The following is a 14,768-nucleotide window of genomic DNA, read 5'->3' as shown; positions in this document are numbered from 1 at the left end:
TGAATCTCATACTGTTTATACAGACTGAAGAAAGTATCCTTTACTGAGACAACATGAAATTGATTATACTTACTGTAAATTCAACCAATTAAGTTCAATCTGCCCAAAATAAAAGAGAGGAAAAGAAAAACATACCTTCCTTTACATCTTTAGTGTGTGAATCAAAAAATGAGAAGGTGAACCCGTTGGTCTGCTCTGTGCCATTAGTCAGGGTTGCAGAATTACTGATTTCCCCAGTTTCTTCCCGACTACAGTCCTCATTCCAGGGTGTGTCCTCTTCCTTTTCATCTATGTTCTTCACACTTTGGAATATTTCTTTCAGATCTGTATTGATGTTATAATACGTGTCTTGGGATACCTCAGGCAGTTTCTCAGCTTCTTCCCTTTTCTTCTTCCGTCTGGCTTTACTGAAATGACATATACTAACATGCATGTAACAAAGACAAGCTCTGGAAGTTTTCTAAACATCAAGAAAGTAAACTCTTTAAATAATCCTAACTTTGTCCTTGATTCTTTAACAGAAAGGTTTTTTTTTTTTTAAACACAAATTATCTCTAACAGTTGCAAATCCTGAACATGAGTATTTTCTTCTCATTCTTTTAACTACACTTCAGGAATTGAACTATCATTAACTTTCATGAGTGTTTTCTCATCTGATAAATGAACATGGTAAGCCAGATGACTTCTAAAATTACTTTAAGTTTTATAATTCTGCAATTTGGAAAAGGATTCAATTAAAATTCTTTTAGAAATGAATTACAAATGTACTACATCTATTATTATTCCTTGTGTTATACCCACATCATGAGCCCCCCAGAGATCACCAGGAGTCTGAGTTCATATGCAAAAGCAAAGACCCTTTTGCAAGCTCATGCTTGGGCTCTCTGTCCATTCTGACACAGTGGTTGGATCAGGGAGAGCACTGAGCTCAGTTATGGCAGGGTTTTTAAGGAGTAAAGGATAGTGAGTAGGGGAATTCCAGATTTGGATGGGGACTGAACTCCTGACTGGGCAGGAAGGAGTGAGGTAACAGAAGTCTTGTCAAACAGGGATTGGTGCTGGTGTTGCTACAAGGAAATTGGCAATTTATATACATATGATGTAAACTATCCATTATGTCTTTGAGCATCTACTTCTTATTGGTCTCAATTTTGATTGGTCTCCTGCAGGGTACAGTTTGTGGCTTTTCCTGGTTATTGTAATGGTGAGGCCTGGTCCCAGTATTGTTAGTCTGCAGCCTTTCACGCCTACACTAATGTTAAGTTAGGCCTCTTCACTTACAGTTTTTTTTTAGATTGTCATAATTACTGTATTTAGAAATGAATTTTGATTTGATCTTAGACATAGCATGTTTACAATATCTGGGTTTTAGCTAACAGATTAAAATGTTTACCAATTAAGAATCTATTCGATGTAGTACGTTTAAGAAAATGCAGTATGGATGGTGGTAGCGCACACCTTTAATCTCAGCACACAGGAGGCAGAGGCAGAAGGATCTCTGTGAGTTTGAGGCCAGCCTGGTCTACAAAGTGAGTTCCAGGACAGCACAGCTGTTTCACGGAGAACACGGCCCCACCAAAAAAAAAAAAAAAAAAAAAAAATCAAAGAAAAATCAAAAGTTCTTAATGTACTACTTAAAAGTGAACAGGATTGCTCTATTTAACTTTTTAAAATAATTTTTATTGAAAATAGTTTTTCATAAATATATTTTGATCACATTATTCCTTCCCCAATTCTCCCCACCTCCCTACCCACCCAACTTTATGTTCTTTTTCTCTTGTTAAAAAGAACAAAAACAAACAAAAAAAGAAGAAACACACATAACAACAACAACAACAACAACAACAAAACCCCACAAAAATGGAAATCAAAAAACTAAAATCTAGGCCGGGCGGTGGTGGCACACGCCTTTAATCCCAGCACTTGGGAGGCAGAGCCAGGCGGATCTCTGTGAGTTTGAGGCCAGCCTGGGCTACCAAATGAATTCCAGGAAAGGCACAAAGCTACATAAAGAAACTTTGTCTCAAAAAACTAAAAAAACAAAACCAACAACAAAAACACCAAAATCTAAAAAAATACTATTGAGTTTGCTTTATGTTGGCCAACTACTCCTGGACATTGGGCCTACCCTGAAATGTAGTTAAAATACCCAGTGAGACTGCACTGGAGAAAACGGATTTTTCTTTTGTGAGCAGGTATCAACTGCAGATAGCTACTTAGTTGGGATAGGAGTTCATGTGACTTGTCCCTTTCAGTGCTGGGACACCATCTGGCTTGAGCCTATGCAGGCCTTGTGAGCGTTGCCAGTCTCCTGTGAGTTCCCATGTGCACCAGTCCTACTGTATCCAGAAGATACTGCTACTTCCGAGTCACCTATCACCTCTGGCTCTTAACAGTTTTCTGACTCCTCTTCCACATAGATGCCTGAGCCTCAAGAGGGCTATTTAATTATGGTGCAGACCATCTCAGTCAGGCACACTGTTCATCCGCCATAAGTCAGCCAACTAGATTTCATACAGTTAAACCTCCTATGAAAACTGAACTCTACAAATAATAGTGTCGTATAGACAGCTCTAAGCTGCTGTCACTGAACTACCATATGGTAACTTAAATTGGTCCTTGATATTTTAAAGAGTCGGAAGTGAATTTCTCTTGTAAATTCCTGGAGCATAGACTCAATCTAATCATCTCTTGTAGTAAAGAGAACATAGGAAATGTTGTAGTAGGTGATTTCTGAGACTGGGGTCATGGCAAAAGCCAGAAGAATCTTGAATATGCTGTTAATTGAAACTACATGGCCTTTGAGAGGTTGTAAGGGTTGGTAAAGTCAGGGAAATTGTATTGGGATTTAGAGGAGAAATTCTAGAAACAATGATATGAGTGGTAATATAGAAAATAGAGCATATACCTAAATGGTATGGAAATGTAGCTAAAGAGATGTCCAGGTAACCACTGAAGTTATTTTCTGGTTTCTTCTTGTTACTTACAGTAAAGTGTTAAGAGGAAAGAGTAAAAATAAAAGGGAGGTTTTTTGTTTGTTTGTTTGTTTGTTTTTTTACAGGAACCAGTCATGGGTTTGAAGATTCTTTGTTTTTGGTTTTTGAAGACAGGGTTTCTCAGTGTAGATTTGGTGGGTTTGAAGATTCTTAATCTTCAGGGGCAAATGAAATGAAATTTAAAAAATGGTTCCTAACAAACATCAAATCTGTGAAAACATTATCTAAAGCATGAGTTGGCAAACTTCTGTAGTCTAACAGTCAAATCTAGACCATTACTTACTTATCCCTTAATTGCATGGTAAGAACCCTTTTTTTCTTTTTTTAGAGATTTATTTATTTTTACGTATATGAGTATTTTTCCTGCATTGTATGTATGTGTACCACATGTGTGTCTGGTGCTCCCAAGAATGGCTTTTATAGTTTGGAATACTTGATGAAAAAATATTTCACATTATGCAAAATTATATACGGGAGCTGGCTCATCAGTTAAGAGCATTGTGTCCAATTCCCACTGCCCACATGACACCTCATAACTGTCTGTAACTACAGTCTGTATATAACTTCAGTTCCAGGGATCTGACACCCTGTTCTGGCCTTACAGGCACCAGGCATGCACATGGTGCATAGATAAACATGCAGGCAGGCAGGACACCCACACACATACAAAATTACATATGACACAAATTTCAATGTCCACATGCTTTTTTTACTATCAAAGTAAAGAGAAAGTTTTTTGTTTTGTTTTGTTTTGAATTCTGGTTTTCAAGACAGGGCTTTTCCTGTGTACACCTGGTTGTTCTGGAACTCACACTGTAGACCAGGCTGGTCTCAAACCCACAGAGATCTGCCTGCCTATGCTTCTCAAGTGCTGGGATTAAGGGTATACACCACCAGGCATGGCAAGAAAGTATTTATGAAAGAACCTATCTGACCTGCAGAGCCTAATTTAGTCACAATTATCCCCTTGATAACCTAACCCTAAACAGATCTAAAGGACTTTAATTGTTCAAGCAGAGGGCTTTTATACATCTTTTTAAAGTTATTAACTCATCAGCTTCATCAGAATTTGAAGGGAAAACAGACCCAGATTTACCTTTCTTTTTCTTTATCTTCTTGTTTTCTTTCATAAATGGCATGGTCATGCTTTGTTGGGTCATAACGTACGATGTCCCTATGTAAAAAGAATAAAGGTTGGAAGAGATAAAATGAAACATTAATGGCAATTCACAATTTGTCACTACAAAGGCGCTAATTTAGGGGCTGTTAGCGGTAGTTTCAATTGTTAGCTTGATACAGTGTAGACTCATTCACCTTCAAAGACAGTCTCAATGAGGACTGTCTAAATTAGGTTGAGAGGTGGGCATGTTAGTGGAGGATTATTTTGATTACATCAATGGGGTGGGAAGACTCACTCATGTGGATAGCACCACTCCCCAGGGAGGGGTACTGAACTATGTGAGTGGAGAATGTCAGCTGACTTTAAGCATACATGCATTCATTGCTCTCTATTTGATTATGGGTGCGAGTCAACCAGCTTCTTCAAACCTCTGCTGCTCAGAGTTTTCCACTATGATTTGAAATAATCCCTTTCCCCTTAAACAGTTGTCAGGTTATTTTGGAGGCAAATGAAGCTAAATAATGTTTATCAAAGAGGAATTATGATCTTGCTATAAACATTTTAAACTTGAGTTTTCCTGGCTCCTTTTTAACCTTAAAAATTACACCCAGGAGTGGTGGCACTTGCTTTTTTTTTTCTTTTTTTTTTTTTCCAGAGCTGAGGACAGAACCCAGGGCCTTGCACTTGCCACTACCACTGAGCTAAATCCCCAACCTGGCACTCACCTTTCTGGTGTTTGGTTTTATTGTTGTTTTGAGATAGGGTCTTTAATCCCAGCACTCAGGAGGTAGAAGCAGGTGGATCTCTGTGAATTCCAGGCTAGCCAGGAATATATAGAGGCCCTGTCTCAAAACAACAATAAAACCAAACACCAAAAAAATATTTATGCCTCACAGGGTAAAGGCACTTACTACTATGATTCAGACTCAAAATTTGAGCCTCAGGATCCACATGGTGGAAGGGAAAAGGGACACAAAGCTACCCTCTGATCTACACACACACACACACACACACACACACACACACACACACACACACACACACACGTATGTTTAAAAAATTTATCTTAAAGCTGGATGTTGTGGGTATAGACTTGTAATCCCAGCACTCATGCAGTGAAGGCAAGACTACTGTCACATACTTGAGATGAGCCTGGGTGGCACAGGGAAGTCTTGTTTCAATAACCAAATATAAGGAAAAAATGTTTTTAACATATAGACACATATATAGATAAAATGATACACAATGTATAACTTGCACAAAGTATTTCAGTATGCAAGACAAGTTTAAATGAGGCACAGAAGAGAAAACTAGTCACATGGTGGCAACCAATGAAGGCTGGATCCATGGTATGTAGGAGTTCTATTACACTAATCTCTTTAAAGTATATATTTGAAAATTTCCATAATAGTTATATTTATACAGCTTAAATATTTCATAGTTAATATATAGGTCACTTTCAACTAGTTAACCAGTAGAAGCAATGCTGCTATGACATCATGTATGTTACATAGAAGCTATTTAAAATTAGTTTCTTTTCAAGACAGGGTTTCTTTGTTTAGCCCTGGCTGTCCTGGAACTTGCTCTGTAGACCAGGCTGGCCTCAAACTCAGAGAGCAGCCTGCCTGAATTAAAGACCACGCCAGGCCTTAAACTTAGTTTCTTAAAGTGAATCACTGATTCAAAGGAAAGGAATTTTTTGAAAGCCTGACATATGTTGACAACTGCTCTCCCCAGTTATTTATAAAGGACTCAGATGGGTTGAGGGTATAAATCAACTGAAAAGCAATTGACTGGCAAATGCAAGACCCTAGATTAGACCATTAGCATCACAAGAAAAAAAAATGAGTTTTAAATTAAGTTCACTAAGCTTTTATGACAAAGGAAAATATCATGAAAGGGACAGAACGTAAAACATACTTAAATTTCTTAGCCGCTACTGATCCTTTGCTTGTAGGGTTGCTCAAATTGATGTTCAAAACACTTTGCACAACATTCAGTGTTTTCTTTTTTTCTGCAGCTAGCTCATCTTCATTAGTTTGATTTTCATTTAACTCTGAGGAAAGAGAGTAAGCAGTAATTTCTTTACACCCATTGTTATAGAAAGCCCAATCATCACATATGCAAATACACTCAAAGTACACCAAGTCACATGGTTAGCCTCAGATTTGTTAATCTCTCTCTCTCTCCAAGACTTGCCACAAAAACTTAGAAATCACATGACTAGCAAACAAACTATCCCACTTCTATTTACAACTGAGGAAATAAAAATCTAGATTTAATGTCTTTGGTGGCAGGACTAAAATTTTAAAGACTAAAAAGCATAACACAAAACACACATACACACACACACACACAAACTGGAGGAAGCCGGGTGGTGGTGGTGCATACCTTTAATCCCAGCACTCGGGAGGCGGAGGCAGGCTGATCTTTGTGAGTTCAAGGCCAGCCTGGTCTACAGATGAGTTCCAGGACAAGTTTCAAAGAGAAACCTTGTTTCAAAAAAAAACAAAAACAACAAACAAAACAAAACAAAACAAAAATGGAGGAAATGAATAAATCCCTTAAAGAAAGCCAAGAAAAAGCAGTTGAGGAAAATGAATAAAACTGTTTAAGACCTGAAAATGGGGGAAAGCAGCAATGAATATGACACAAATTGAGGGACTTCTGGAAATGAAAAATCTAGGTAAGGGAACAGGAATTACAGAGACAAGCTTCACCAACAGAATATAAGAGATAGAAGAGAGAATCTCTGTGACACCTTGCACAGCCTTGGTGCAGTAGGAAGGGGCTTGAACCTGCCTAGGCTCAGCGTGCCAGGCTCTGCTAACTCCCCATGGGAGACCTTGATTTGGAAGATGTGGAGATGTGGGGTGCCTTGGGAGAGAAGGCTGGAGGTGGGAGGAGGGAAGAGGGGGGAATCTGTGGGTGGTATGTAGAGTGAGTAGAAAATTTCTTAATAAAGAAAAAAAGAGAGAGAGAGAATCTCAGGCATAGAAGATACAATAGAAGAAATAGAAACATTAGTCCAAAAAAATGTTGAATCTAAAAAATTAATGACACAAACATCCAGGAAATCTGGAACACTATGAAAAGACCAAACTTAACAATAATAGGAATAGAAGAAGGAGAAGAATCCCAGCTCAAAGGCCCTGAAGATATTTTCAACAAAATCACAGAAGAAAAATTTCCTAACTTAAAAGAAAGACATGCCTATAAAGGTACAAGAAGCATACAGAACACGAAATATATTGGACCTTGTCACATAATAATCAAAATACTAAACATAAAGAACAAAGAAAGAATAATAAAAGCTGCAAGGGACAAAGAACAAGTAACGTATAAGGCAGACCTATCAGAATTACACCCAACTTCTCAATGAAGATTCTTAAAAGCTAGAAGGGCCTGGCCAGATGTCCTGCAGACTCTAAGAGACCACAGATGCCAGCCCAGACCACTATGTCCAGTGGTCTTTCAACACCATATATGGAAAACACAAGATATTCCATAATAAAATCAAATTTAAACACTATCTACAAATCCAGCCTTATAGGTAATAGAAGGGAAAAAAATCCATGAAAACACAGGAAATAATCTCATACCAGCAAATCCAAAAGAAGGGAAGCACACATGTGCACAGGCGCACAACCAACACTTACACACATGCCACACACACACACACACACACACACACACACACACACACACCCTGCTGCCGCCGCCGCCGCCTCCGCCGCCGCCGCCACCACCACCACCACCACCACCAACAACAACAAAATAACAGGAATTAACAATCATTGGTCACTGATATCTCTCAATATCAATGGACTCAATTCCTCAATAAAAAGACACAGACTAAAAGAATGGATGCAAAACAGGATCCATCCTGCTGCTGCATACAAGACAAACACCTCAACATCAAAAATAGACATTACCTCAAAGTAAAGGGTTGGAAAAAGATTTCCCAAGCAAATGTACCCAAGAAGCAACCTGGTGTAGCCATTCTACTATCTAACAAAATAGAATAGAAACCAAAAATTAATTAAAAGAGATAGGGAAGGACCCTTCATACTAATCAAAGGAAAATCCATCAAGATAAAGCTTCAATTGTGAACATCTATGCCCCAAATGAGAGGGCATCCACATTTGTAAAAGAAACATTACTAAAGCTTAAATCACACATTGATCCTACACACTGATAGTGGGAGACTTCAATATCCCACTCTTACCAATGAACAGGTCATACAGCCAAAAACTAAACAGAAATACTGGAGCTATCAGATGCTATAAACCAAATGGACCTAACAGATATTTACAGAAAATTTCACCCAAACACAGACAAATACACTTTCTTCCCAGCACCTAATGGAACAATCTCCAAAATTGACTACATACTTAGTCACAAAGCAAGTCTCAACAGATGCAAGAAAATTGAAATAATCCCCTGCATCCTATCAGACAACCATGGATTAAAGCTACATTTCAACAATAATAGAAGCAATAGACTCTCTACTGAATGAAAACTGGGTCAAGACAGAAATAAAGAAACTAAAGACTTTTTAGATTTCAATGGAAATAAATGCACAACATACCCAAATTTATGAGACACAATGAAAGCAATGCTAAGAGGAAAGTTCATAGAACTAAGTGCCTACATAAAAAAACTGGAAAGATCTCATACCAGCAACTTAGCAGCATATCTGAAAGCTCTAGAACAAAAAGAAGCAGAGACACCCAAGAGTCTGAGTAGAAGGCAGAAAATAATCAAACTGAGGGCTGAAATCAATAAATCAGAAACAAAGAAAACAAGACAAAGAATCAATGACACCAAAAATTAGTTCTTTGGTTCTTTGAGAAAATCAACAAAATAGACAAACCACATATCCAAACTAACTAAAAGATAGACAGACAATATCCAAATTAACAAAATCAGAAATGAAAAGGGGGACATAACAGACACCAAGGAAATCCAAAGAATCATTAGGTTGTATTTCAAAAACCTGTACTCCATAAAATGAAAAATCCAAAAGAAATGGATAATTTTCTTGATAGATATCACTTAACAAAGTTAAAGTTCAGATAAACCATTTAAATAGACCTATAACCTCTAAGTCATTAAAAGTCTCTCCAGAGCCAGAGAGTTTTAGCACAGAATTCTATCAGACTTTTAAAGAAGAGCTAAAACCAATACTCCTCAAATTATTCCACAAAACAGAAACAGAAGGAACACTGCATAATTCATTTTATGAGGCCACAGTTACCCTGGTACCCAAACAACATAAAGACTCAACAAAGAAAGAATTAAAAACCAATTTCCCACATAAACATAGATGCAAAAAACACTCAATAAAATACTTGCAAACTAAATCAAAGAACACGACAATAAGATTATTCACCATGATCAAGTAGGCTCCATCCCAAAGATGTAGGGATGGTTCTACATATAAAAATCAGTCAATGAACTGAAAGAAAAGAACCCCACAATATCATCTCATTAGATGCTGACAAAGTCTTTGGCAAAATCCAACACTCATTCATGATAAAAGTCTTAGAGAGATATTAGGGATACAAGGGACATACCTAAACATTATGAAGGTAACTTATAGCAAGCAGATAACCAACATCAAATTAAATGGAAAGAAACTCAAAGCAATTCCACTAAAATCAGGAACAAGGCAAGGCTGTCCTCTCTCTATCTATTCAATATACTACCTTAAGTTCTAGCTAGAGCAATAAAACAAATGAAGGAGATCAAGATGATGCAAATTAGAAAGGAAGAAGTCAATGTACTGCTATTTGTAGATGATATGATAGTATACATAAGTGACCCCAAAATTTCTACTAGGGATCCTACAGCTGATAAACACTTTCAGCAAAGTGGCTGGATACCAGATTAACTAAAAAAAAAAAAAAAAAAAAAAAAATCAGGCTGTGTGGTGTAATCCCAGCACCCGGGAGGTAGAGGCAGGTGGATCTCTGTGAGTTCGAGGCCAGCATGGTCTATAGAGCTAGTCCAGGACAGGCTCCAAAGCTACAGAGAAACCCTGTTTTGAAAATCAAAAAAAAAAAAAAAAAAAAAAAGTAGCTCTCTAATATACAAATGACAAATGTACTGAGACAGAAATCAGAGAAATAACACCCTTCACAGTAGCCACAAATAATATAAAATATCTTAGATTCTCTAACCAAGCAAGTGAAAGACTTGTATGATTAAAACTTCAAAGATATCAGAAGAGGGAAATCCATGTTCATGGATTGGCAGGATTGACTTAGTAAAATGGCCATCCTACCAAAAGCAATCTACAGATTCAATGCACTTTATATCAAAATTTCAACACAATTCTTTACAGACCTGGAGAGGACAACACTCAACTTCATGTGCAAAAGCAAAAACCCAAGAAAGCTAAAACAATCTTGAACAATAACAAACTTCTGGAGGTATCACCATCCCTGATTTTAAGCAGTACTACAGACCTATAGCAATAAAAACACATGGTATTGATAAAAACAAACACATTGATCAATGGAAATGAATTGAAGACCCAGGAATAAATCCACACACTTATGGACACCTAAGTTTTGCTAAAGAAACCAGAAATACACAATGGAAAAAAGAAAGCATCTTCTACAAATGGTACTAGTCTACCTGGATGTCTGCATGTAGAAGAATGCAAATAGATCCATATTTATCACCCTGGATAAAACTCCAGTCCAAGTGAATCAAAGACCAACATAAAACCAGATACACTGAACTTGATAGAAGAGAAAGTGGAGAATATCCTTGAATGCATTTGCTTAGGAGACAACTTCCTGAACAGAACACCAATAGCTCAGACACCTAGATTAATAAATGGGACCTCTTGAAACTAAAAAGCTTCTGTAAGGCAAAGGACACCATCAACAGGACAAAATGGCAGTCTACAGAATGGGAAAAAATTTTTACCAACTCCACAACTGATAGAGGGCTAATATCCAAAATATGTAAAGAACACAAGGAACTAGACATCAACAAACCAAATAAGCAAAATAAAAAATGGGGTATAGATCTAAACAGAAAATTCTCAACAGAAGACTCTTAAATAGTTGAGAAACACCTAAAGAAATATACAACATTCTTAGCCATCAGGGAAATGCAAATCAAAACTACTTTGAGATTCCATTTTACACCTGTCAGCATGGCTAAGATCAAAAACACAAGTGATAGTTCATGCTGGTGAGGATGTGGAGCAAGGGGAACACTCCTCCATTGCTGGTGGGAGCGCAAAATTGTACAGCCACTATAGTACTCAATATGGCACTTTCTCAGAAAGTTGAGAATCAATCTATCTCAAGATCCAGCTATACCACTCTTAGGCATATACCCAAAGGACATTCCATGCTCCATAAGAACACTTGCTCAACCATGTTCATTTCAGCTTTATTCATAATAGCCAGAAACTGAAAACTGGATGTCCCTCAACTGAAGACTGAAAAAAGAAAATGTGGTGGTACATTTACACAATGGAGTACTACTCAGCTGTCAAAAACCATAAAAAAACAAAACAAACAAACAAAAAAAAACCTGACATCATGAAATTCACAGGCAAATGGATGGAATTAGAAAAAAATCATCTTGAATGAGGTAACACAGACCCAGAAAGACAAATATGGTATGTACTCACTTAAGTGGATATTAGCTGTTACCTTAATGATAACAATGCTACAATCCAGAGACGCAGAAAGGCTAAGTAACAAGGAGGGTTCAAGGTGGCCAAGTGAGGGATTACATCTTGTAGATTAATTCTGGACTCACTACTGTGAAAAATCTCATAGGAAGTAGAATTAGGATGCTTCTAGTGACATCATTACTCTTATGGACACCCAAATAAGAATGAATACAAGTGAATGGACTTAAAAAAAAAAAAAGCACTGGGGTGGCAAGATGTCTCAGAGGGTGAAGGTGCTTGCCTCCAAGCCTAATAACTTGAGTGTGGGCCTCACAACAAACTCCATTAAGTTATCCCTCTGAAATCCACACGTGCAATGTGATCTCTCTCTCTCTCTCGATCTCTCTCTTTCTCTCTCTCTTGCACATACAGAAAGAAAGAGAAAGAGGGAGGGAGGGAGGAGGGAGAGAGGAAGGAAGGAATGAAAGTAAGTAGATAGACAGACAGACAAACGAAAAACATAAGCATCTATCTGGGAGTGGTGTTGCACTGCTGTAATCTAAGCAGGAGTCTGAGGGAGGAGGATCACGCATGTCAAAGGAACAAAAGACAAATGAACCTGTACCCAACCAACCCCAAAACAAGCACCCAGCATGTACACCAGAGGAAGACAAAGACTCTTCCTGTTAAATGTGTTAGTCATCTTCTGTGATCTAATTTAGCATAATTGTTATATATACAAGAGAACTTAAGAATTATTAAGTATACATCTGACCACAAACTCAATTCAATTCATTTTAGAGTACCGTTTCTTCCAGTGTTAAGTGAAGGAGAAATACCAGGTGACCTCTTACATCCCTAGCTTTGACAGTGAAATAGTTACCTTTCTGTTCCTCTTCACTGTCACTCTCTAAAAATCTAGAGTCCATTCGGAATCGTTCATCACTTCCAAAATGAGACTGCAAGTCCATGAGCTACATGGGAAAAAACATTGTCATGAGTCCTCACATTCTGAAATTCTATTGCCATCTACACAACTGAACTATCAACTAGTAAGAGGTGAGAGAGTATTCACCCCCACAAAAATTACCCCACACTGGAACTGCACCCTTTCCTTAACTAGATTTAAGGACTACCTTCAAAACTTAGACATGCTGCAACTGGTTCTGTTTTCAGCCTTCACTAACCTTCTGGCCAGCTCTGCCCTCAAACTGAGGCTTAATGTTGAACCTGGTGCTGTCCTCCTTAGAGTCCGATTCGTCATCATCGCTGCTGTCAAACAACTTCCCAGATGCTTTACCCACAGATTCCTGTTACACAGATAAAAGAAGAAATGTCTATTAACTGAAATTATCAGCATTTTCCTCATAATGTGGTTTTTACCCTACACTTAAAAACCAACATCCCGCCAGGTGGTGGTGGTGTACCGTTTTAATACCAGCACTTGGGAAGCAGAAGCAGAGGAATCTCTGTGAGTTGAGACCAACCTGGTCTACAGAGAGAGTTCCAGGACAGTCAAGGCTACACATAGAAACTCTGTCTTGAAAAGAACCAACAACCCAGATTCATCTACAGAAACAAGTGTGTGGTACTGACTCAGAAATAGTTAACTGGACTGCTAGATCATTAATCCACACACTCCCTGTTGCCACTTGGATTTGAGGAATAATTGCCACATGCAAGAACACTCCCTACAGACTAGCATCAACACTGATGAGACTTTGCATAAGGTAGCAAACAGTTTCATGGGTGAGAAAAATCTCCAAGACCCCTGACATCTCAGGGTGCGGTGACTTGGGCAACTCTGGGTCTCACTGCAGTCCCTACGATTTTGTGAAGAAGTAATAGCTGTGTGGCTCTTGTTAGACAGCAGACTTTACAGCTGGTATGTTGGAATACATTGTAGTATCAGACTGATGCAGAACTTTTCAAAGCTTAATGGCAGCCTAGGATACCCAACATTCCTACCACAAAAAGAAAGACAGGACAGGGATCTGCGAAGCAGATTAATATTTGGAAGGCTTACCTTCACCAGCTCTTTCCCTGGACAGTTTTGCTCAGGAGTGGCTGTCGCTTCTGTTTCACTTTCATTATCAGAAGCAAAGACAATGTGTGTTTTTTTGTTCTCTGGATGACCATCCTAGTGAAACACAAGCAACATCACATTTCAAGACAGCCAACTGTATACTCATATCCACATCTATCATCTTCTCCCATCATTTATCCTTCTTTTCCTTATTCCAGGAATACCAATATCATCTGCTATTTTTCCAAGACAGAAACTCTATACTCAGTAACCAGCGAACTCTATTAATTTGACCTCGGTATCTTTAAGAACCACCATTGCTGTGGCTGTGGCACTTGACCTCTAAAAGGTTCTCCTTGCTTCCAGATCTGACTCCATTATATTTGTTTATGCCATGGCCTGAAGGATCTCTAAAACAGAGGCTGAAGGTTTTTATCTATAAAGGTTCAGACTAAATATCTCAGACACTGCTGGCAGGTCACAGATAGTTCTTGTTGTATGTTAAGAACTGTTTCTGTTGAAGGACAAGAAGGCTGAGTCTGACGAATGAAAACTTGTTGACACATTCCTCCTAGACAAAGGGGTGGTGAGAGCAGCACTTACTGGAGACACCCCAGGCTGGACTGTACTCCCCAACATTAAAACAAACAAACAAACAAACAAACAAACGTTTCTGCTAGATGCTCTGTGTGTTGTAAAATGCCAACTCCTATTCTAAAATGTACACAACTAGCCAGGCATGGTGGCACATGCCTTTAATCTCAGTACTCAGGAGACAGAGGCAGGCTGATCTACCTGTGTTCCAGGCCAGCCTGGCCTACAAAGTGAGTTCTAGGACAGCCAGGGCTACAGAGAACTGTCTCAATAAATAAATAAACAAACAAATAAACAAACAAACAAACAAATAGAAAGAAAGAAATAAAAAAGACACACTTACACACAAAGCAGGAAGATCTCTCTTCTCCCTCACTGCCTATTCA

General features: G+C 38.3%; 1 protein-coding gene and 1 non-coding gene across 11 annotated transcripts in view; one reads left to right on the top strand and one right to left on the bottom strand.

Annotated features, from left to right (window-relative positions):
* Nol8 (nucleolar protein 8) overlaps positions 1-14,768 on the bottom strand; it is a 32,603-nt gene that overhangs the window by 7,684 nt on the left and 10,151 nt on the right. For all 10 annotated transcript variants that reach the window (XM_036189033.1, XM_036189029.1, XM_036189034.1 and 7 more), the window contains exons 8-13: positions 13,789-13,902; positions 12,950-13,072; positions 12,646-12,736; positions 6,037-6,172; positions 4,093-4,170; positions 136-407 (exon numbers count right to left, since the gene is read on the bottom strand). In XM_036189033.1, coding sequence (XP_036044926.1) covers positions 136-407; positions 4,093-4,170; positions 6,037-6,172; positions 12,646-12,736; positions 12,950-13,072; positions 13,789-13,902 — 814 coding nt within the window. The remainder of the gene's footprint in view (positions 1-135; positions 408-4,092; positions 4,171-6,036; positions 6,173-12,645; positions 12,737-12,949; positions 13,073-13,788; positions 13,903-14,768) is intronic.
* On the top strand, positions 14,305-14,429 carry LOC118584936. The gene has a single exon (XR_004945103.1).

This window comes from Onychomys torridus, chromosome 5, assembly GCF_903995425.1.
Source record: "Onychomys torridus chromosome 5, mOncTor1.1, whole genome shotgun sequence".
Lineage (NCBI taxonomy): Eukaryota > Metazoa > Chordata > Mammalia > Rodentia > Cricetidae > Onychomys > Onychomys torridus.
Note: the sequence above shows the minus strand (reverse complement) of the source record. Positions and strands in the feature narration are given on the sequence as shown.